Consider the following 22,271-nt stretch of genomic DNA (forward strand, 5'->3'; position numbering starts at 1 on the left):
TATTTTTTCCCCGGCGTTTTTGTCGCCATGTTATTTTAACTAATGCTTGAACAAGTAGACTAGCGCACGACTGATAAAAACAACGCGAACATCAGTCGTGCAGTAGTCTACTTGACTTTCCTAAATATTTTTAATCAATTTTGACAGATCACGATCTTCTCTTATCCAACGCTGTGCAAGACTTATCGTCCACGGTTTCTGCAAAGGTTTTCAAACCTCAACTTCACTAATGCTCGAAGTAATGCGTGACATATTACAGTCGCGTTACCTGCGCAGTTACGTTGCGCACAAAGAATTAGCGCGAACGTCCTTAAAATAACGTTCTCGTTGCCGTTCCTGTCGTCGATGCTAAAGGTCCCTAATAAATCTCCTTCCGAACAAACCTCGTCGAATGCTAGTGTTAATCCATCTTGCCCCTGTTGTCCAAAACCTGTATAACTTTATACGGTGAGTAAGTCACTATCCAACAGTTTCAACATGCGAAAAGATTTAAGTATTTGTTCGCGTAACTGTGACTTTGCATTGATCAAGCACCTCTAAGCATAAAGGCGTAATTGAAAACCTTTGTCAACGTTTAACGCGAAGAATATTGTCACTCTGAATAGCGACTTATCCACTTAATAAAGTTATCCAGCCTTCAAACAATTGGGGACTGAACTCTATCCAATAGCCTAGACATGAACATTCTAATCAACTTTTTACCTTTGTTCCACGAGGTCCCTGTTCTCCTGGAGCACCATCGCGGCCTTGGGCTCCCTGTTAAATCAAGATTCGTCGTCTAAGAGGTGGTGGTTTATTTAGCATATTCTCACAATGAATATAATTTCAGTGTGATTTCAAAAGTAAAAAATCTTAAAATTACAATCAAGTCGTTGGGGGACTGGTATAAAATTGTATTTAAAAAATCCTTACATAAACAAATTACAATTTCGTAATTTACGGCTCTACACTCTTGCTCTTGAAAACCAGCCAGCCTGCCTCAGGATAGTTCGTTGTGGCTGTTTTCTTTCTTCTTTTTTTTTTTTTTTTCGCGACAATAAATATTCATTAGCACTGTAGCATAATTGATCTAGTGAAATTTGTTTCTTCTACTAGTAGATTCAGTAAAAATATATCTAAACGCAGAATCAGCTGAGTCAGCTAGTGCTGAGAGCGATTTCTCGATTCCCACGACTTTTTATTTCTAAAAATTGTGACTGAAGCGAGTGGGAAAATGATTTTGCTCACTTCTGCTCCTTTCGCGCCACTGAATCCCATTACACCTTGTGAGCCTGGAGCTCCCTAAAATTACGAAAAAGTACAAACAATTAGGTTGACAATCAGACATGTTTCATGCTTCTCTAGTTTAATTATGACTAAACTAATGAATCTAACCTACAAAGTCCTAAAATAGGGTAAATCCCGTTTCCTTCCTCAGTCCGCTCTGCTCTCAGTGTATCTATGTTTAAACGTTCTTTTGCCGTCTCGCCGACCTAGTTTTATATCGTCTGCTGCTTCGCTAGCCCTTCATTGCGATCGCCCTTCCACCAACTCAACTATGGTAATAAGGAGAACATCTTAGGCGATTGAACATCTTCTTCATTACGCTCGCGAGAATGCACCATTTTTCATCTTAGTAGTATAGCAGTACATTTGTCAAATGAACACTGTTTAATGACCAAGGTTCCGCAAGATCAGTCCTCCCATAGCTCCGTATGAAATCATCCTAAATTGTGATCTGGACGTCGTCAGTTCAAATCCTGGCAAGCAGCACTCCGCATTTTGTTTTCACGTATTCTCGAGCCACAATTGAGAAAATGCATCTCTGAGGGAGATTGAGTTTTAAGCAAAAAAAGCGATAAAAATAACCAAAAGTGTTGCTGGTATTGACACTGTACTTACAGGCGATCCAGAAGCACCTGGTCGACCATCATCTCCAGGATACCCCTGTAAGAATGAAACAAAACTTTGTTCATCAGAACCGCATTGGTGATCTTTGACATCGAAGAAAAGGATTGGGGAAAATGTGCTTGCTTTATCTCTGCCAATTCAAACTATTTCCATGAGGGTAAACCGGTGCCGTCCCCACCACGATATTCCATACCGTCAATAATTATTTTTGACTCTCTTGTATCATTCTTCAGTATGATCACGCTTTAAACAGCTCTTTCGATTTATACTGATTGTTACACTGAATAATGGAATTGTCATAATTAGCATAATACGGAAATCCTCTTTGGGAGTTCGCCACGTTTGCCCCTATTGTCACTCACCGTCGATCTTAAATGGGCAAAATTTATTAGTGGCACCAGTAGTCTCAGGGATGGTCATTTGGAGACAGACAGCTATAGATAGAGAGTTAATTACCTGTACTCCTACACTACCCGCTTTTCCTACGCTTCCGGGTGGACCAGGGGTTCCCTGAAAAAAAAAAAACAAAATGTTTATCGCATGTAATAAAACCCTTTACAGGCTGATTTATTGTAGCTACTTTTGTACAAAAGCTCACATTGAAATAACTCTCATTAAAAAAAAAAAAAACAAGTATGAAAAGCTCAATATACCACGCCTGATACTTTACCCAAATGTGCGACCATTACGATCTAAAGGCATGGTGGACTAAAATCAAGACGTTGTTAAAAACGTGCCTTGGTGGGCTGGCTGTTAGCCCGATTCCCAGACGATCCAGGTTGCTAGCGGCCACAAACTACATCCAAATGTATTAGCTTGCTGTGTGCGTGCAATCAAATGCTTCCTTAAGAAAATCAGGAGTCCATTACCCATGATGGACTCTTGACAAAATGTACTACTTTTATTTGTGACTTTTTCTTAAATGCTTTGCAGTTGCCATGATTGGGGACTGAAATGTGATCACAATGATTCCATTCGACATACCCTCACTCCAGGTCTCCCTGGGTCACCAACGGCACCTGGACTTCCCTGTCAAAAGAAAACAGCCATCATTATGCAATCTGGTCCCCAGAGCCCACGTATCTTTTGGTCAGCGCCAAGACACGGAGCTCTGGAATAATCAATTTCCGGAACTCCAAGATTTTAGGAGTTCCGGTTTCACCGAAAAGTGAAATGGGGCGATCATTAGAACTCAAGGGTTTACAACGGCAGCGACAAATCTTCGTAAATTACATGCTATTTTACACTGGGTAGTTTACGCACGTGCAGTTTGATAAATCAATTAGCCAATCAACACAGTTCTGAAAACTGATTATTACAGAGCTCCGTATTTTGGCGCTGACTAAAAGAGATACGTGGGCTCTGGGAACGAGATTGACCATTAATGCAGATAACCGAACTGTCCAGGCATGCGCGTAACTAGATTCATAGCAGTTGGTATAATAAACGTATCGAATTGTCCCCTTAAGCCCCTCAACAACTTCAGCATCACTTAAGTCCAGAAATACAGAAGATAAACATAACACAAAGCATATTTTTTCTAAATTTCACATTCTCGTCACCAGAGCCTCGGATCGACCAGAAGCTCTGGGGAATTCTAGGATGAGAACATGCGCCGTAGGCCAAAAATTGGCTATTTGAACCTTACGGCACCTGCTCACTCCTCGTGATAACATGAATGCACTAATTAGAGACGCTTTTGAGTGTTCTTCACTAAAACCAATGAGAAGAGCCTTTGTTTCAGGGTTGCCCAGAACTCTTCTCTCCCCCAGTCAAGAAAAGAGCTCTGGGGTCGAGATTGTAACTTTCACAGATACTACATCAATTTGTGGGTATAAGTGATGTCATTAACAGAGAGGTTTGTGTTCTTGTCGTTCATTGTAATTAGCCCATTCAAACGCCGTGGAGTCACATTGATTTTTCGTTTCCTAAGAACTGGTCTTTTGTAGTAATGTAAGCACAAGTCGTGTTAACAAAAGGGGCTCGGGAGAGTTTGCAACTCTCCTCTGTGTTTTAAACAATAGTTCAGAACAGCTTTACCGTCAAGTATTGCGCCTCCCAGGCAATCAATGCAAATGTCTCCGGTTACCAATTGTACTTTCCTACTGCATGGTGAGCACCAATCAACGACAAGTTGATATTATGGAGCTTAACACGCTACAGACTTTTCTTAATCACGGGCGGAAACCGGAAGTGAACATTTCACAAGCCAGGACGGAAGTCTATGCCAGATTTCTACACTAATCGTCTCTAACAGCAAAAAGATAATTTGCCATTTTTATGTGGTAGTGTTAAGACAAGTCAAAAAGGAAAACGGCTGGCTTCCGGTTGTAGTCCGTGGCTCAAAAACGTCACGTGCTAAAACTTCCTAATGCGTATTTATTTCGTTTGTGCTTGTACTAGCGTCTTAGCCAAAAATCAGAAAATCTAAGTTCATAGGTATAACGCTCCTATTGAAATTTAAACATTTTGGACAGTGTATACTACACACATACCTGATCTCCTTTTACACCTGGTATCCCGTCAGCACCCTGGGCACCTTCGGCTCCCTGTTGTACACACAATGTGAATAAACATATTTGTTAAAACCACTTGATCCTGCTGAAGTACGATCGTCTGGCTGAGACTGATCCTGAGAAGGACATTGACATTGACTGACATTGACAATGACTGACGATGACAGACATTGACTGACGTTTCAAAATCTGACGTCTTCTTTCACATATCAGCTATTTGTCCTAAAAGTAACTTGCGCTTCTCTGAAGTAGATATAACCGTTCTTGCACGGAAATACCTTTGTGTTGGAAAATTTCTTTAGCCGCTAAGTTTTAAGAAGGTAACAAACCGTTACGTTTGTCGTAAGAGGAATCTTTTTTCTCATCGGCTATTCATTTCAACGTCGCAAAAATGATGTGAAAAGAGGTAAATTATGAAATGGAAGGAACCTGCGGAAATCGCAATATTCTTGGTTTTCACGTCAAGTTAGAGCGCCCATATGCATGTTGCTATCTCCTGACAACGAAACACTAAAGTAACCCACCGAAAAATGAACTATTCTTCTGCAAACATTATCCTGGTTTTTTTTTCGTTAATAACAGCCGCTCATAACGTGTGTGAAAATCAAGGAAAGCTTGGCATAATCAAATGAAAGATAGCACTTCCATCAAATTTAAAAGTTCAACTAATCGTATTCTCAAACCAACTTCTTATTTATGTGAATTTGTAGTTATATATCTGTAACCTTCTATATATGAACTTAAATCCTTGCCCTTGTAAATGTCTTTTTATCTGAAATGCATTTGTAAGCACTACTCGCCTCGAATAGCTTTTGCTAACTTTGGTGCAGTGCTTAGTTTTGTGTAATTTTTTTTATAAAATGCAAATAAAGACTGAACTGAACTGAGAAGGCTGCTCAAATAGAGTTTCGAAAAGAAGAGGGGATAAATTTTAACGGAATTACGTTTCATTTAGAGCGGTTTTCAATTGAGTGTTGAAAGTAGTTAGCGAATTGCTTTCGTTTTGCATTTACTTCACTCAGTGATTGGTTCAAAGTTCTCGCGCCGTGAAACCAAAACCAATCGTGGCTCGCGCGTGCACATTTTCCCGCGCTTTGTGTCGGCTACGTGTAATTACGTATACTTCGAGTTTTGATTGGTTTACTGGATTGTCTCGGTCCTTTTTGATTGGCCAAAGCAATTACTTTAGTTTTGGTTTTACAACACTCGATTGAAACTCGCTCTAACACATCATTTATTCCGGCAACCTACCGCTTCACCAGGTCTTCCTCCAGCACCGCGAAATCCCCTATCCCCATGGGAGCCCTTTCATGAATAAAAGTATGACATATTCAGCAGTTGATTGGTTGAAAATCACTGAGATCAGCGATTGGCCGGAAAATCTCGCGCCATTTTCTCTAGGTACCAATCACAAGGAAGAGTTTTTCCAGCAGGCGGTTGGCACTGATCACATATCTTTGATACACGAATTTTTATTGATTCATTTGATGGTCTGTCGTGATTGGTTATTAAGGCAATCTCCTTGTACCTTCAGCGTTGGCCCTTTGTCAACAAAAACCGAAAAATCTGGTTAGAAAGCCGTATGATACAGCCCCTTCCTCTGGAAAGTTTCCATTCCAACCCAAATTAACCTTGTCCTCGATCAAAGAGTGATCCATCTTGAAATGTTTTGTGAAAAAGATGACGTAATAATAGTAATGGCATAGCCTGAGGGCTTACTCCACGGAAGGCGAAAATTACAATGTATCAAGTCTGGTTATCAAAGGGAAGTAAATACATGAAACGATCCGTGTAATGAAGCATGGTATTGGCCGAGCTTTAAAAAAGCTAGATGTTGTGTTTCAAGCGTTCATTAAATCTAGATCTTTGTTATCACGTCATACTCTAAGATCACGGTTGTTGGCAAGCTGAAGAATTGTTTGCTGGAAGCAAAATTTCCAGGTTAACAAACGTTTCGAATTGTCAAAATTTAATAAACAATTACTCTATTTGCGCTTGGTGGATATGAGTTTAGGTATAGCTTAGCCTATCTCGGTGTTATGTGCTTCGTTGGCTCTTCAATGCGTGCTCATGGTGGAATAACTGTAGGAAAAGCCCTACTTGTCATCGAAATATCTAATTACCTGTGGACCGGGTTCTCCGACTTTTCCTCGAGCGCCTTCTTTTCCCTGCTTACCCTGAAATAAAAAGACAAAAAACAATGTCTAACTGAAAAAGTGTATTATTTAGAAGAATAATTTGATTTGATTTTGTTGAGGTCGGAAGGCTAGCAGCCAGTGTACATCTGAGTAAAACGCATTTTGTGGTTGTTACATAATGAGGAGAAAACTCTAGTAAAAAGAAGAAGTCTTCAACCCAGAAGCGTCGATCTGCGATGGAATGCGGCCCATATGCGACCTATTTTTTGAACGTACGGCTACCTTCCAGATTTTTGCGGGAAGAAACCTGGCGGTGATGTTTTCCTTGCACGATCCATGAGCAATACCTCGTGCAGCTTGCAGACCAATCAGAGGCGTTGTGGTCATAAGGTCCAAAATGATTGGCCGTAATTTGGCGGGCAATTCTAATTTCTCCCGCAAGGATTTTGCCTGGAGGGCAAAATTCCCAGTAGTGTATAAGTAGCAGCTCTCGAAATGTATCATTTGATTGGCTCGATACCCAAGCTGAAAACAAAGCAGTAATTAGCAGCTCTCGCAAGCTAATTTCCGTTTTGTAAACAAGCGATGCCATTTTTGACGGTCGATGCCATTCTTATTAACCAAACCTTTTTGTTCGGTTAGTTTTCAATAAATTGCTAGGATTAACTTCATTTAAATACTTTAAAATTGCAAACTTGATGCTGTTGTTTCGGTAGTGTAGAGATTAAGTGCATTTGTTCTTAAGCCATTGAGCCGAATCCGAGATCGATCGATCATTTTTTTGTAATTTTTTTTCAAATTTTTTTCGGAGGTTTTTTTCTCAGTTTTTTTTAAAATTCTAAGTGACATACGCTGCTAATCTAGTCCTAGATTGAGCATTTTTTTACTCATTTGCAAACGACAAACTTAGCCTCGTCCGAATGGCATCGCTTGTTTACGAAAGGGAAAATTGCGTCGGCATGTCACAATGACACTGACTTTGTTTGCTTTTCGTCACCTCGGTTTTGTTTCAAACTTTAAGAGGGAGAGGGGGGGGGGGGGGGGGGCACTTAACTACAGAAAGACAATGGTTGCTAAGGAAGCTTTTTAGTCAAGAGCCCTACAAAAAGCTTGAATGAAAAGGAAATCTGACATCACTTTAATCAGAAGGCGCATGCTCAACTAGTCCCAGTCCTCTGCCGTGCGTTTCAGTGAAAAACATGCAAAAACTCTCAGGAAACGAAAGGAAGAGGCAGTATAGGAACCGTCCCATCATTTTTCGTAAATTTTAGCATGGAATTTCTATTTGGACAAAAAATGTAACTGACCTGGCGCTTAAGACGTCGTATTTTTTTTTGGATAAATAATTTTCCTTTCAAATCCGTGCTACAGATTGTGCTAGAATGTTCTCATACTGTTGCGTTAAAAATTTGGGATTTACCAAATATGGTTGCAAGTCGAACCAGACAAAGAAATGTTAAATAGAATACACTTGGCAAAAAAGAGCTAAAGGGACTCGGGAAACTATTTGAAGGGGTCCATAGCAACGGTGTGGGAGTTAAGTTCCCCCCCCCTCTTAATTGCTATAAATAACTTTACCAACATTGTATTAATTTGCTTTTGATTATGTGTCAGACCATATTCATAAATGGCTGCAATAAATTATTCTTTTTTCGTCGTGCTATTCAAAACAACTAGTCTCGCCCAAAATCAGGAATTTTGTCCTTGCAAACAAGGCTAATTGGTCTTACGAGCACAAGGAAAAATAATAATAATTTACTGGCCGCCATATAGGAATACGGTCAATACCGTCGCTGAAACGAAATGGTTTTCAAGGTGGATAAAGTACGATCGAGTGAAGTAGTTTAACAGTCTGTTCTTGACCCACATTTTATCGTCTTCGCCGCGTTGATTGCTATAGTATGACCATAAATACTTTATGTGTTCCTTGAAGGACTGTCGAACGAGACCAAGGTTTCGACAACCTGAGCGGACGCCAGCCATCTCCAGATTCAGATAAAAACGTGACTCTAAGCGATGATTGACTCACAAGTTCTACAATTCAGGACCTCATCCAGAATTTACTATAATGATCACTACCATGTGAATATCATTACCCTCTTTCCTTGCATTCCGCGACTTCCAGGTGCTCCCACATTCCCTCGGTTCCCCTGAGGAATAAAACAGAAGCCGAGATTAGAGGTACATACGAAGTCAGGAGGCGTGCGCGGCTTAAGAGGTGAAGGCTACTCCAAACCACCTCTTTACCCCACAAATTTATGCAGTTCCTTATAGGAGATAATTTCACACATTATATACTGAATTAAGCGTACGATTAAGTGCTTACTTTGAGTCTGCAATCACACCTCAAAAACTAAACTGAATCGAACACCTTCTAGCTCTGTTTATACACACGTCATTCTTTGCTTTGTCGCTTAGCTTCTTTAGCTTTCTAGTTCACTTTTTAGTAAAGGTATTGTACCTAACTTAGAGAATCCTTTTAGGCTCTCTTTATTTCAATAAACCTATTTTTTCGCTGTTTGTTCTTGTAACTTGAAATTAATGTCGTCGTAAAAAACACGCGGACATTTACTGGGTTCTCGGGTGACACATTTTAATGTAGAGTGTGACACAGACCAAGCTTTCCGCAAACCAATTCCACGCCGGATGCCTTTGAGCGTCGGCACCTTGTCGAGAATATCGGAAGTGCAAGCTTAAACCGATTTTTCAGCCTCAGATCTTGTAAAACTGTGGAATCAATGCAACAAACATACTGTACAAAAATTCGAAACAGTAAACTTTCATGATTTCAATAATCATCTTCATTTTTTTAACTCCGTGATACATCCGCAAATTATGGACAGCTCTAATACACACAACCAAAGACTCATTTGAAATAGGTTTCTTCTTCATAGACTCACAGTCGCTCCCTTTTCACCATCTGAGCCTCGTTCCCCTGCTCGTCCTGGGGCTCCCTGTTGTCAAAGGCCAACATTCATATTTAAGTACGTGAACAAATACCGTATTTTGCTTATCTGTTGTGAAGCTGGTACGACAAAATCACACGACCTTGAAGCGTGTAACATGCAAATCTTTTCCTTGGAACGAATGCTGGGAATTTTAGGACACCGATTTTTGGCCCAAATATGGACAAAAATAAGATCGAAGCTGCACGCGCGGGAAAATGCACGGGCTAGGTTACCTCCAAATAAGGAAATGCCCCAGCTCTGAACAAGAGTACTTGTTTACTAAATTTAGTAATAACAGATCATTGTTTCTAATTGATTTGCATATATTGCTTTAGTTTTAATTTTTCCTTTTTTAATCATTGCAAATATAATAGGACATGGTTGTAAATTTGTAAATATTTATTGATAATGTTGTTTATATGAATGTAAAGCGCCTTGAACATAGGATAAGAGCGCTATAGAAATAAAGTTATTATTATTATTATTATTATTATTATTATTAGAGTTAAACGCTTCAAGGTCATGAGCTGCTACGTACGATCAATAAATACTTCGAGAAGATATTAACACGTTCTAACATCATATCCTATGCGCTTTGTGTTATCTTTGCTATTTTCGATTTTGTAATGCTTCGTAGGAAATTACCAGTAGGTTGGGATGAGCACGCGCAGTTGGCTTCCAAACCCAATGCGTATGTTCAGAAAGGAAGACCAGTTCGCGCTAGCCGTTCATACTAAATGTGGTTCTTAGTATTTTTAGGAAAGAATTCTCCCTTGCAAAATATATTTATTCTTCATTAGAAAAAACGTCCATTGTTACGTCTCACCCCATCTCCTGTGCGCCCCGGTGGCCCAGGCTGACCAGGATTTCCCTATACAGAAAGACATCGATGAATAAAAGCAACGTAGAACATAAAACAGCAGATTGAAGCAATGGGACTACTGTGGTCCTCTTTTGGAACATACATGCTTCTAACGAAGTAAACCTCTTAGCCTCCCCTAAAGTGCGACGGGCTTCTTGTTCTCCTCCAATCTGTGAGGACTTGCTAACACTTCTCTACCCGCGCTTCGCTAAGAGCCTATCTCGCTACTTCTTCCCACGGACTGCCCAAAGAAACGAATTCATTTCAAACGAACCCCGAGAAAAAAATATGATTACTTACTGGTGCTCCATCTTTTCCAGCATCTCCCGGGGTACCCATTGCTCCAGGAGAACCCTTAAAAACACAAAAACACAAAATATGAGACATAGAAAGATCATCGAAGCGACCATGATTAAGAAGGAAGGGTAAACGTACGCACGCACGAATTACTATTATGGGTTAGGTCAATGGGACATTCAAGTGAAACGTGCCCGAGCTCCATAAAAATGTTGCCATTTATTCTCTTCTACCTCTTATCAACTCACGAATCATCCTTGACAATCAGGTTATGTTCACAGTATGTTCAAATTATTCAGTATTAAGGACGGTTCCTACTAATTCAAAGGTATTTTCGTGCGGTTTATAAATGTCCGGGTAAAGCAGATCTTAATAAGTGTTATTAACAGAAAATTGGGGGTAACCACTCTTATTTCAAAGATAATTAATCAAAAGTATTTGTAAAATGTTTCAACATATAACGCAACGTATAACATTCTTTTCCAAATTGAAGTTTAATTATCTCTGAAAAATGCATGGTTGCGCCCAATTTTCTTTTTGGATCTAAGAGCATTTACTAAGTTCTACTTTCTCCGCATACCTTTAAAGCACCCATAGGAAACCCGAGTATCTCGAGATGCGCAGAACGTATGCGCAATAACAACGGTAGGCACCGTCCTTAAATGTCATTTCTCCGAGTCTGTTTAAAACTTACTGCATCACCCTTGTAGCCCGCTCGTCCATCAAACCCAGGTCGTCCCGTGTCTCCAGCGGCTCCTTTTTCTCCTTTTGAACCTTCAGGACCAACAATACCTGGCTGTCCTCGTGGACCAGGAGAGCCCTGATTGCCCCTTTCTCCCTTTGCCCCAGGGGCTCCATTACTGCCAGTATTTCCCGGTTCACCTGAGATACCCTAATATAGAAGAAAAATTATGCGTCGTTATGGAAAGAAACTCTCCTTGGTGCAAGTTATGACCGTAAGGTCTTGTGCTTCTCCATCTGCCTCTCGTCTCAATTCAAAATGAATCAAAATATGAAAATTCGCTTGAGCCGTGTTCAAAAGCGATATTTATGAAAACAATCATCCTTTTTGCACAACGTATTATCAGTATATTGATTATACCGCTCTGGGCCGGATTACTCGAGATCATTTTAGAGATGTGTTACCCCAAGTTTCCATCATTGGACAATCTTGGACAATGTTGTTGGTGATTTCTATCTGGGTTAAGAAGCGATATCGGTCGAGGGAGTTCACACAAAAGGATCGGGGTTACAGTCCTGTTCAAACTACAATATATAAAAATAAACATATTTATCATTCGATGTATTTTTTCCTTCCTTTTCTTTAGCTGAGAGCCCACCACGTGACCTGCAAATAACTGCCTTCAAATAAGTGTTTTGCTGCAAATAATATTCTGCTCATGCGCAATTGAAATCACTCTCTTTTGAGAAAATGGCAGATCGGTTCCCCGATGTCAGAGAATGATTCGACATTATTAGTTGATCGAAAGAGCAGTGAGAATACTAAGAAAGGAACAAAATTTCAACGTATTTCGAAAGTATCTCAAGGAAAGAAGGGTAGACGAAGAGTCACTCGTGTCATCGAATGCGTATGCACTGAAGAGATTTTATGCTGAAGCCAGAAAAAAGAATGGCGAGCTTTACACCAAAGCTTCACTTGTCGGGATACGCTTTGAAAAGTGTGAAATTTTTCAGCTTTGTTGATGCCTAGTGTTATTGAACGTATGACTGAAGTACAATTTGAAGTCTACAAATATAATTATGCTGAGAAGGAAACCAATTGATTGGTGCCATTACTCGACTCTGCAAGGCAGCGAAGGCTTATGCATCAGTCAATTCCAGCAGTGCCCATCCCCCACCCCCCCCCCCCCCCGGGCTAACCCCCGGGCATAAGCATTTTTTTAAAAAATAGGCAAATTCCCCGGGGTGGGGATATATAAGCTGTGTAAATGCCCTGGGGTGGGGACAAATGCCCCGCCCCCGGGATCGTCGCCTTCCAATAGGCGCCTGTATTCGCAGGCTACTTTGTCTGTCAAGAATCAAGACATCTTACATGATCTTTCATCGCATTTTACGCTCCCAAGATCTGTCTTGAAGATCGCATCATTTGAATTCGCAGCCCTTCAGTGTTTCATATAACTCCGCTTTCATGAATTTAAAAATTGCTAGGCTAGTTTTGAGTGCGAAATGCGAAGTAGTTGTGTTTTATACGCAGTCTCCACGTCAGTGATTGCTTTGCGATATTAGTTCACCTTGTCGCTTTTATATATTCATATGCTTACAAGTATAAATAAAGAAATACCTAAAATTGAGAAAACATAACTTTAAAAACATCCACAAGTTTTTCGAGTCAGTGACGGACGAGCCAGTCTTTAACGAAGGCCTCGTCTTTTCCGATAAACTCTTCCATGTTCATTCGAAAACACGTGTGTCAAATTCCCGGGGGTCGCCCCGGGGTAGGCTAATGCCCAGCTCCCGGGCTGCGATAAAATTGCGAATGCCCCACCCCCGGGACTGACAACTTCAGCAAATGCCCCGCGGTTGCCCGGGGGTGGGGGGATGGGCACCGCTGGAATTGATTGATGCATTACGGCTTCTCGGAAACAAAAACAAAAAACAAACTCGATGATCGAATGATAAAACAATTATTGACCTCGGTTATCGCAAAATATCGTGATTTGTCAGTGTCTCGCAGATCAATTATTTGCCTCAGCCTTCGGCTTCGGCAAATAATTGATCTGCTCGCCACCGAAAATTCACGATATTTTGCTCAACCTCGTCCAATAATTGTTAATTATTATTCCACTATTACGCCATTTTACCATATTTGGTCAAGAGAACGCGCAAAATATGAGACGGTAATACACTGTAGTGTCCCGTTTTGACCGGTTTAGAACAGAGCAAATACGGACAGAACGGGGGTTTTTCAATGAAAGAAATTGTTTTCAACACGATGCTAAGGCTGAGAATTTAGCTTATCATCGCTTGTCACTCGTCAATTTGTTTATCCAATCAAATAAGGATCTTTGGCTGACTATTTGTGTTGTTTACATCGTTCGCACGCGCCCTGAAGGACAGATGATGCATTTTTCTCAAAACACTCTTACCACCCAATTGAAGCAGAATAACACCTTTTTTGTTGTGGAATAATAAATCGCTTATTCGAGGGTTTAACATATAATACTCGTGGAGATTTTTCTCATTGCTCGTATCTTTCCTCGCCCCTGCGAGAAAATACTGCGCAACTCACAAAATATCCGTGCGTCTTATATGTTAAACCATCGAATAAGATGGATATTTTATAATAATTAAACCTACTGCAGCTCCTTCAGCTCCTGGAGCGCCCTCAGGACCTTGAAGTCCCTAAAAGAATCAAAATAATTATATAGAATATCAGTAAGGTAACATTGTTCAGGCTGTCTGGAGGACTGGAAGTAACACACTCACTCACTCAGTGATGGAAGGTATAAGACTCACTAAGTTTCACTTGTATGATTATCCTGTCAGATCACATTTTTTCCTTCTGATTTTTTTTGCTCCACGATGACTCGATAGCGTCGTTTTAGAAATTTCCCTTTGATTTTTAATAAATTTTATTCGTGTTAGAGCGGTTTTCAATTGATTGTCGAAAGTAATTAGCGAATTACTTTGATTTTGCATTACTTAACTCAGTGATTGGTTCAAAGTTCTCGCGCCACTTTTTCAACCAATCAGTAGTGAAACCAAAACCAATCGTGGCTTGCGCGTTTACATTTTCCCGCGCTTTGTGTCGTCTATAGCTACGTGTAATTACTTCGAGTTTTGATTGGTTTACTGGATTGTCTCCGTCCTTTTGATTGGCCAAAGTAAATACTTTGGTTTTGGTTTTACGACCCTCATTTGAAAACCGCTCTATGGGTAGGACACAACTTACAATTGGTCCAGCATCACCAGGCTCTCCCTGTGGCCCCCGAATTCCAACTGGTCCCTGGTGAATTAAATTATCATTAGAACCAAAGAATATTACTTTTGGTGGCCAAAATCTACCAGGGAAAACAAGGGCAGCCTTTTTCCTACCCCATAGGTCCCTGTCAAAAGTTCAATTCAACTTTTTTCCCATGAAATAAGTTCAATTGCTTTCGGCATGAAATTCATGGGATCTAGAGGCTTCTTGTATACTTTACAAACTGACGATGACATTCGTCTACCGTCTGAAGTATGACAGAAATACTAGTTTAAAGACAGATGACAAAAAAGGTTACAGTTATGAACATAAGACACTCCTCAGGCAATCATCTTTCACAGGCTCGTATATTTTCGCCTACTGAAGTAACTCCGTGAGCAACAGCAAAACTCCATACTCCATAACTTAAATCCTGTTTGACGGGATTAATGCTTGGATGAGAAGAGAGAGGAATCGCTTTCCACCGTTAAACGTTAGTACGACCCAAGGATATGAAATTGATGCGGATTGTTGTTTATGTGCCCATAATAGGACGAAAAATTCAAGATTACAAGGTAAAAAGAGTCTATTTGAGGCAAGCCATTTTTCTCAAATCCAAATACATGTAAATTACAATCAACACTGCGTTACCAAGTCATTAGTTCTGGTAAACTAAAGATGCGTGAGGATTACCTAAACTTCCGATAACTACAAAATTTTGGCTGTGATCAAATTATCTATGTTTAAGGTTTGTTGGGTCTAGTTGGCCATGGATATATCTGAACTGAAAGCAGAAGTGTAACTTCAAGACAGGACGCAAGTTTCAAAATAGTTACGATTTTAAAGATGTCGATGGCTGTGTTTGTGACACCTGCTCAAGGGGAGACTCGACCATAGAGCAATGCATTCTGGTCGCTGCGCAGTGCATTCTGGGCCAAATCAAAATGGATTTTGGTCGAAAGCCAGCAAAGCCAAACATATCGACATTTTGCATAAATTTGTCTCGAATTCTCATTATGTTGCTCCTCGCTCGCTTCTCTCCTGCCGCAGTAACGAAAGGTGTTGCCGGTCATAGGAGGGCAGAGTCGCAGCTAGTTTTTGACTTTACTCCGAGCATTTCTGGTTCCCTTTTGCTTAACGAAAAACCAGCATGAATTTTAAGGGCCCTATAATACAGGAAAGTATCTTACACCTACGCATTCCGTTATCAATGAAAGTACGAAATACTTACTTGTGCTCCGTCAATACCGGGTCTACCATTTTGTCCTGGGCTCCCCTGTGTTAAAAGACGAAAATATATTCACAGTGAAGGATCACTCAATGTGTACAAAATTTGTCCGACCTGCGGTTTTCGTTAAAACAATGGTTTGCTGGGGGTGCTTAGTCTCGCGGGCTCAAAAAACCTGATTGTTGTCATTGTTATTTAAGGTTTTTCATGTAACACGAGTGGTCTCATATTGAGCAATGACGTCACGATTCCCGCCTTTTTGGTTTTGTATTAGTACCCAGTATTTGTATTAAAGCTTGCTTTCCAATCTCTACCATGTATACTAATTGTACTTAGTATAATTTTCAGCGGTGAATATAAGAATTTAGTGTTATATTCACCGCGCTACCCGGTGAATATAACATTTTGGAGGCGCGGCTGCTAGGCCAATCCAGCACTTTTCGTGCCTTTTTATCTTGCTTTAGCCCGTTGTTTTGCACTGTCTTGATATTCACCGCTGAAAATTACACTAAAACCATTATTCGCCTCAGTAAGTCACTGCTTACGAGCCAGAAGGCCCATCAGGCCGGCGCTTATCTCCGGTTTCAGTAGCATTAAGCGACTAGGAGTATTTATACTCCCCCCTGGATGGGATGCTAGTCCATCGCAGGGTTACCCCCAGCATTACGCCGGTACCCAATTATACACCTGGGTGGAGAGAGGCACCGTGAGAGTAAAGTGTCTTGCCCAAGAACACAACGCAATGTCCCCGGCCAGGCCCCGAACCCGGACCACTCGATCCGGAGTCGAGCGCACTAACCATGAGACCACCGCGCCTCCCATTATTCGCGTCAGGCTCAGTAAATATTGGGGAATATTTACTACGTCTCGGTAAACATTTACCAATATTCACTTCGCCTTCGGCGAATAATTGTTAAATATAATGACAAGAAAATTACGCGATAGCTGGAAGGTATGAATCTTATCTTCTTCTTGCCACTCAAACATAAAATTCATATCTTCTCGCCAATGTTTAATTATCCTCTATATATTTTTTTAGCAAAACGGGTTCTTTACCGTTTCACCTGCTGCACCTTCGTCACCAGGATCTCCGCGATCACCTTGAGATCCCTGAAAAAAAGTAAGAGCCTTGCTTTACTGATCATCAAAATCAAGAACATCTGTTGCAGAACTTTTTATAGCAAAAAGCTGATATTGCTGTTGCAAATATTTCTGTCAGTGAAAAATTTTCCATCCCTGCACGTCCACATTGTTAATCTCGGCTCATATGACTCGGAGTTTTTAATCATTGAGGAGCAGTCGTGGTTCAGTTGGCTAGTGCGCGGCTTTCGGAGCGAGAGGTCCCCGGTTCAATCCTCGGTGACTTCAACGTCTGTTTCGACTTTCCTCTGATCCGTGTAGCTATAGCTTTAAATACCCGTAAAACGGAGCACTGCAACGGTGAATGCATAAATAGGTTATAGACTGCACGGAAGTTGCTATGGAAATACACCAGACTTCAGGATCGCTATACATCTTTGTTTTCTTGGCAATAAAACATCTGAGTTAGCAAGAGTTTTATAAGAAGAACATTTAAATGCTACCATTAGAGCGTGGATACTTACGCGGTCTCCTTTGAAGCCTCGAAGACCACGCATGCCTGCGACCCCCTGCCTACCCTGGAAGCAGAGATTTCAACGGTTAGGAATCAACTAAAGAAACCGTGTATTTCTATAGTACCGAAATTAACACAGCTTGTCTAATAAAATGCTTGGGAATATAGCTTACCGGTTCTCCTGCAAGCCCAGGTTCTCCTGCCTCTCCGGGACTCCCCGGTATACCCTACGGATGAAATGTTTACTCAATACTTATTGAAGGCAACCATTCAACTCTTCTGTAAGATAAACATCTCCACTTCACCTCTTAATACCGCCTCGTTAAATCACATGAAGATGTACATGACATCAAACATTCCTAAAAACATCTTATCAAAAGTACGTACCTCTCACAGTAACCAAGTTCGAGGTCCGTACTGTAAGTTGCGGACCGAATCTTTTTCCCTTGATTTATGGCCCAAGAGCGAAACTGCCACAAATGATTGGCATGCATAAAACTAATAAATCCTCTTGGCGTTTTAAAATAGTTGCTTGTAAGGTTCAAACAGTCTTACAAGTTTATTTGACATAAACGACATGAAAAACTTGCTAGAGAATGCTGCATCAAAATTCCAGAGTTTCGAAGCAAGCAACCGTGGACAATTTTCCTGTCGGTGTACGTTGGATCAGTGGCTTGATCTGATCGGCGTTATTTCAAGTTGAGAAACTAAATATTTTAAGCAAAAGCCGATACAACGTAGATTTGATTTTAGTGATGTACTATATTTCGGCTGGCCAAACCAGCCTTCTTCAGGTACAATGAGAGTTTACATTGAATTGCTTCTATGTACATATATATATATATATATATTATATATATATAGTAAATGGATGTTGACGTAATACTGGAAAAAATGTGATAAAACATGGAAGTTACAAAGATTTTGAATTCAAATACTAAGAGTCACGGAAAAATAACGGAAATCACTCAAAATGATAAACTGAAATCTAATACGTTTCTTCGCGGATATTAAGACCGTTGGGATCAATTGTCCTGCCTTTTAAAATTAAAAAAGCTTCCCTGGCCTTACGGATCGAGTCTCTGTTAGAAAATATTTTTTCGATAGGGATTAATTGCATGTCCTTGGAGATGTTGTGGGGAGAGGAGAGGAAATGTTCTGCGACTGTAGTAGGTTTGGATTTGGTGTTAGCGTTATCTAAAGTGCGGCGGTGCTAACCCTAACCCTAACCCTAACGACATACCTTCTGAAACGAGGTTACAAACGCAACTTTGTTACTAAACAAATACAACGGGCTGCAGACATTCCCCGCACACATACCCTACAACCTAAACAGACAGACAAACCCAAACGCATACCTTTCATAACGACCTATAATCCATCACTTCCTTCCATCCTCAACATAATAAAAAAACACTACAATCTACTTCTTTCTTCTGACCGCTGCAAAAATGCTTTCCTCCATCTACCTGTTGTGGCTTTCAGGCGCTCCACTAACCTTCGAGACCTGCTGGTTACAGCTAAACTGTCCCCCAATGTAACTCATTCTAATTCCACACTTCCTTCCGGTTCTTTTCGCTGTGGCAAAAACTGTGCTACCTGTCCTTACATTTTCCATGGACTAACCAACTACAAATTCTGCTCTACTGGCGAAACGCGCTCCATTAATTTCCACATAACTTGCGAAACTAAAAACCTTATCTACATGATTCAATGGAACAGATGCCATCTACAGTACATAGGAGAAACTAAACGACGTTTAAAAGACCGTTTTAATGAACACCGCCGCACTTTAGATAACGCTAACACCAAATCCAAACCTACTACAGTCGCAGAACATTTCCTCTCCTCTCCCCACAACATCTCCAAGGACATGCAATTAATCCCTATCGAAAAAATATTTTCTAACAGAGACTCGATCCGTAAGGCCAGGGAAGCTTTTTTAATTTTAAAAGGCAGGACAATTGATCCCAACGGTCTTAATATCCGCGAAGAAACGTATTAGATTTCAGTTTATTATTTTGAGTGATTTCCGTTATTTTTCCGTGACTCTTAGTATTTGAATTCAAAATCTTTGTAACTGCCATGTTTTATCACATTTTTTCCAGTATTACGTCAACATCCATTTACTATATATATATATATGTACATAGAAGCAATTCAATGTAAACTCTCATTGTACCTGAAGAAGGCTGGTTTGGCCAGCCGAAATATAGTACATCACTAAAATCAAATCTACGTTGTATCGGCTTTTGCTTAAAATATTTAGTTTATCAAAATTCCAAACTTCTGCGGGCCGTAAAGCTGGCCGTACTGTAGAATACAGCTTGCTAAATTTGCCCGCAATCATGGCAAGCCTACTATCTGAGAGATATTGTTATAAGTTAGATTTCTTTTCAACGCAATATACTTTTAGTAAATATGTTGACGTGGGAACGAATTAGAACTTACATCTGCTCCATTCCGACCAGATTCTCCTCGTGGTCCCGTGTTACCTTGGAGACCCTATCAAAACAAAATTTCCAGAAAACGTACGTCTATTTGAGTTTTGTTAACATTTGAAACGACAAAAGGTAAGAGACACATTCAGATAACAAATGCAACCAGAACCTATAAAAGCTTTAAAAGGAGTCTGCCTGGACTGATGAACAATCGGTTTTTGTGATTAAAAGAAGACTAAATTCGTTAATGCGATCGGTGCCTTCTTAATTGCATTTGTTGCTTCAAAACGTATTACAGCGGTTATCAGTCACACGTGCCCCGCAAAGGTTTTTTTTTTTTCATTTTCCGGAACTAAATTTGATGGACGTCAATCAAATGTTTCCATGACAATATAGTCCTGTTTACTTGATGGCAGTCGAATTCGTCATGGAAACATTTAATTGACCTCCACCCCGATTCAGTTTCGAAAAATGAAAAAAAGTCGATGAGGGGCGCGTGTGACTGGTAATCGCTGTAAACTCCTAGGACGTTTGCAGTAGGCAAGAGTTCATGATTTGAATTCTCCTAAACAAAACTGGTGACGTACATGGATATTCGTACTTCTGGTGGGTTGTTCTTTAAATTTCTTTTCCCCTTATTAAGCTCCACTATCAAAATTTATATTCTCTCAACATTTGTTTTAGCTTTTATGACAAGAATTTTTTTTCAATCAGGAAATTCTATATTGAGAGATCTTTTGACTTAATTCTCATGCATGGCCTGTATCCTTGATTAACTAGTGGTTACTGTAACGAGAAATTAGTCAGACGTGACTTACTGGGTCTCCAGTAGCTCCAACTAGACCCGTCTCCCCTGTTTCGCCGCGAAGTCCCTGTAATCAAGAAAAAAAATGAATTGGTGTGACAGGTGGAACAAAGACAATGAAAAAATAAATATAATCATTGTTAATAGTTGTAACCTATGAATATCATAAGAAATGTCATAATAAAACCAAACGTTTTCCAATTCACTCTGCATTGTGAATGTTTTTGTTGGATAATTTGTCACTTGATGATCTTTCTCTTCCATTATTGAGGCCCCGCTAGGGGAGGGGGAGGGGGGGGCGGGGGGGTTAGTCATCTGTTATCCGTAAAATTCAGGGGACAGTTGTCCGTTATCCCTTGAATCACGAGATTGTTATCCCGAGCTGAAATTACTCATCTTTGGAGTTTTAACAATAAGTGGCAATTTTAAAGTGTGAAGGAAAGGAACTTTATTTAAGTGTCAAGTCGTTCTAGCGTTGAAGCACTAATCGGGGCAACTGTCAACTGAAATTAACAATTAACGCAAATCAAGCAAAATGTTGGTTTTTGAAAAGAGGAAAAACCGGAGTACCCGCAGAAAAACCTCTCGGTGCAGAGTAGAGAACCAACAAACTCAACCCACATATGACGCCGAGACTGGGAATCGAAACCGGGCCACATTGGTGGGAGGCGAGTGGTCTCATCAATGCGCCATCGCTACACCCTCCCCCCCCCCCCCCAAAAAAAAAATAAAATAAATAAAAACAAAAAAAAAAACAAAAAACAAACAAACAAACAAAAAACCCTTTTTTAAAAGATTACCTAATACTGCATAATTATACGAAAACTCTACAGTTTCACCCCAAGGCACTAGCGGTTGATTGAATTAATGAGCCTGGGAGTAAATCTTGGACATGGAATGATAAATCACCCGTTACTGTTCATTACCAGTCGCCAGTGATGTATATCCTCAGCAAAAGTGACCGAAAGTATGATAATTGAGAAATCAAAGCTATATTCTGCTATCCCTAAAACTATCTCGGTTATTCCTTATCCCTACATTTTTTTCGTCAGTCATCCCTAAAACCCTAATAACAGGGCCTCATTAATATTATCACCATCATCAGCATCAAGTAATACTTATGAACTGCATACCTCTGGTCCTCGATTACCAGGCAAGCCTGCTCTTCCTGGAGGACCCTACGCGGAGAAAAAATTCAAATTATGTTGTTAATCGGTTTTCTTAGGCATATCATGCTTGTCGTAAATGGTTAATACTCTTCTAAAACAGAAATAAATCAATGCTCTGGATCGAAAACAAATAATCCTACAGCTTTCCCGATTAAGGTTGAATTCCAGTTAAGAAGCTTGTGATTACTCTGCTCATCGAGAATTAACCCTAGAGGAGGAAAGGTACAAAACTCAGTTCAGAGTTGCAGACAAGTTGTCCCGGAATGCACGAATGTTAAACGTAGTTCAAAGATAATTTATGCACATGTGACGTAGAAAAGTGCACATGAAAAGTTAGCACCCGGTCGCAAGGGAAACCGTTCTAAACAAAGATGGCCTGGGACAACGATTAATCATGCTCAGTCAGAAGAGAAATACGGGAGTTGTGAGATCCAAGTCGCGGGCTGTGGTGTACTTTTATG

At 40.3% G+C, this 22,271-nt stretch overlaps 1 protein-coding gene across 2 annotated transcripts in view; it reads right to left on the minus strand.

The window, feature by feature from the left end:
- LOC137967928 (collagen alpha-1(II) chain-like) overlaps positions 1-22,271 on the minus strand; it is a 113,958-nt gene that overhangs the window by 59,398 nt on the left and 32,289 nt on the right. For both annotated transcript variants that reach the window (XM_068814530.1, XM_068814529.1), the window contains exons 8-29: positions 21,775-21,819; positions 20,655-20,708; positions 19,847-19,900; positions 17,569-17,622; positions 17,406-17,459; positions 16,858-16,911; positions 15,805-15,849; positions 14,565-14,618; positions 13,970-14,014; positions 11,346-11,543; positions 10,655-10,708; positions 10,319-10,363; positions 9,445-9,498; positions 8,641-8,694; positions 6,530-6,583; positions 5,658-5,711; positions 4,386-4,439; positions 2,875-2,919; positions 2,347-2,400; positions 1,882-1,926; positions 1,228-1,281; positions 703-756 (exon numbers count right to left, since the gene is read on the minus strand). In XM_068814530.1, the coding sequence (XP_068670631.1) occupies positions 703-756; positions 1,228-1,281; positions 1,882-1,926; positions 2,347-2,400; positions 2,875-2,919; positions 4,386-4,439; positions 5,658-5,711; positions 6,530-6,583; positions 8,641-8,694; positions 9,445-9,498; positions 10,319-10,363; positions 10,655-10,708; positions 11,346-11,543; positions 13,970-14,014; positions 14,565-14,618; positions 15,805-15,849; positions 16,858-16,911; positions 17,406-17,459; positions 17,569-17,622; positions 19,847-19,900; positions 20,655-20,708; positions 21,775-21,819 (1,278 nt within the window). The remainder of the gene's footprint in view (positions 1-702; positions 757-1,227; positions 1,282-1,881; positions 1,927-2,346; positions 2,401-2,874; positions 2,920-4,385; positions 4,440-5,657; positions 5,712-6,529; positions 6,584-8,640; positions 8,695-9,444; positions 9,499-10,318; positions 10,364-10,654; positions 10,709-11,345; positions 11,544-13,969; positions 14,015-14,564; positions 14,619-15,804; positions 15,850-16,857; positions 16,912-17,405; positions 17,460-17,568; positions 17,623-19,846; positions 19,901-20,654; positions 20,709-21,774; positions 21,820-22,271) is intronic.

This window comes from Montipora foliosa, chromosome 8, assembly GCF_036669935.1.
Source record: "Montipora foliosa isolate CH-2021 chromosome 8, ASM3666993v2, whole genome shotgun sequence".
Lineage (NCBI taxonomy): Eukaryota > Metazoa > Cnidaria > Anthozoa > Scleractinia > Acroporidae > Montipora > Montipora foliosa.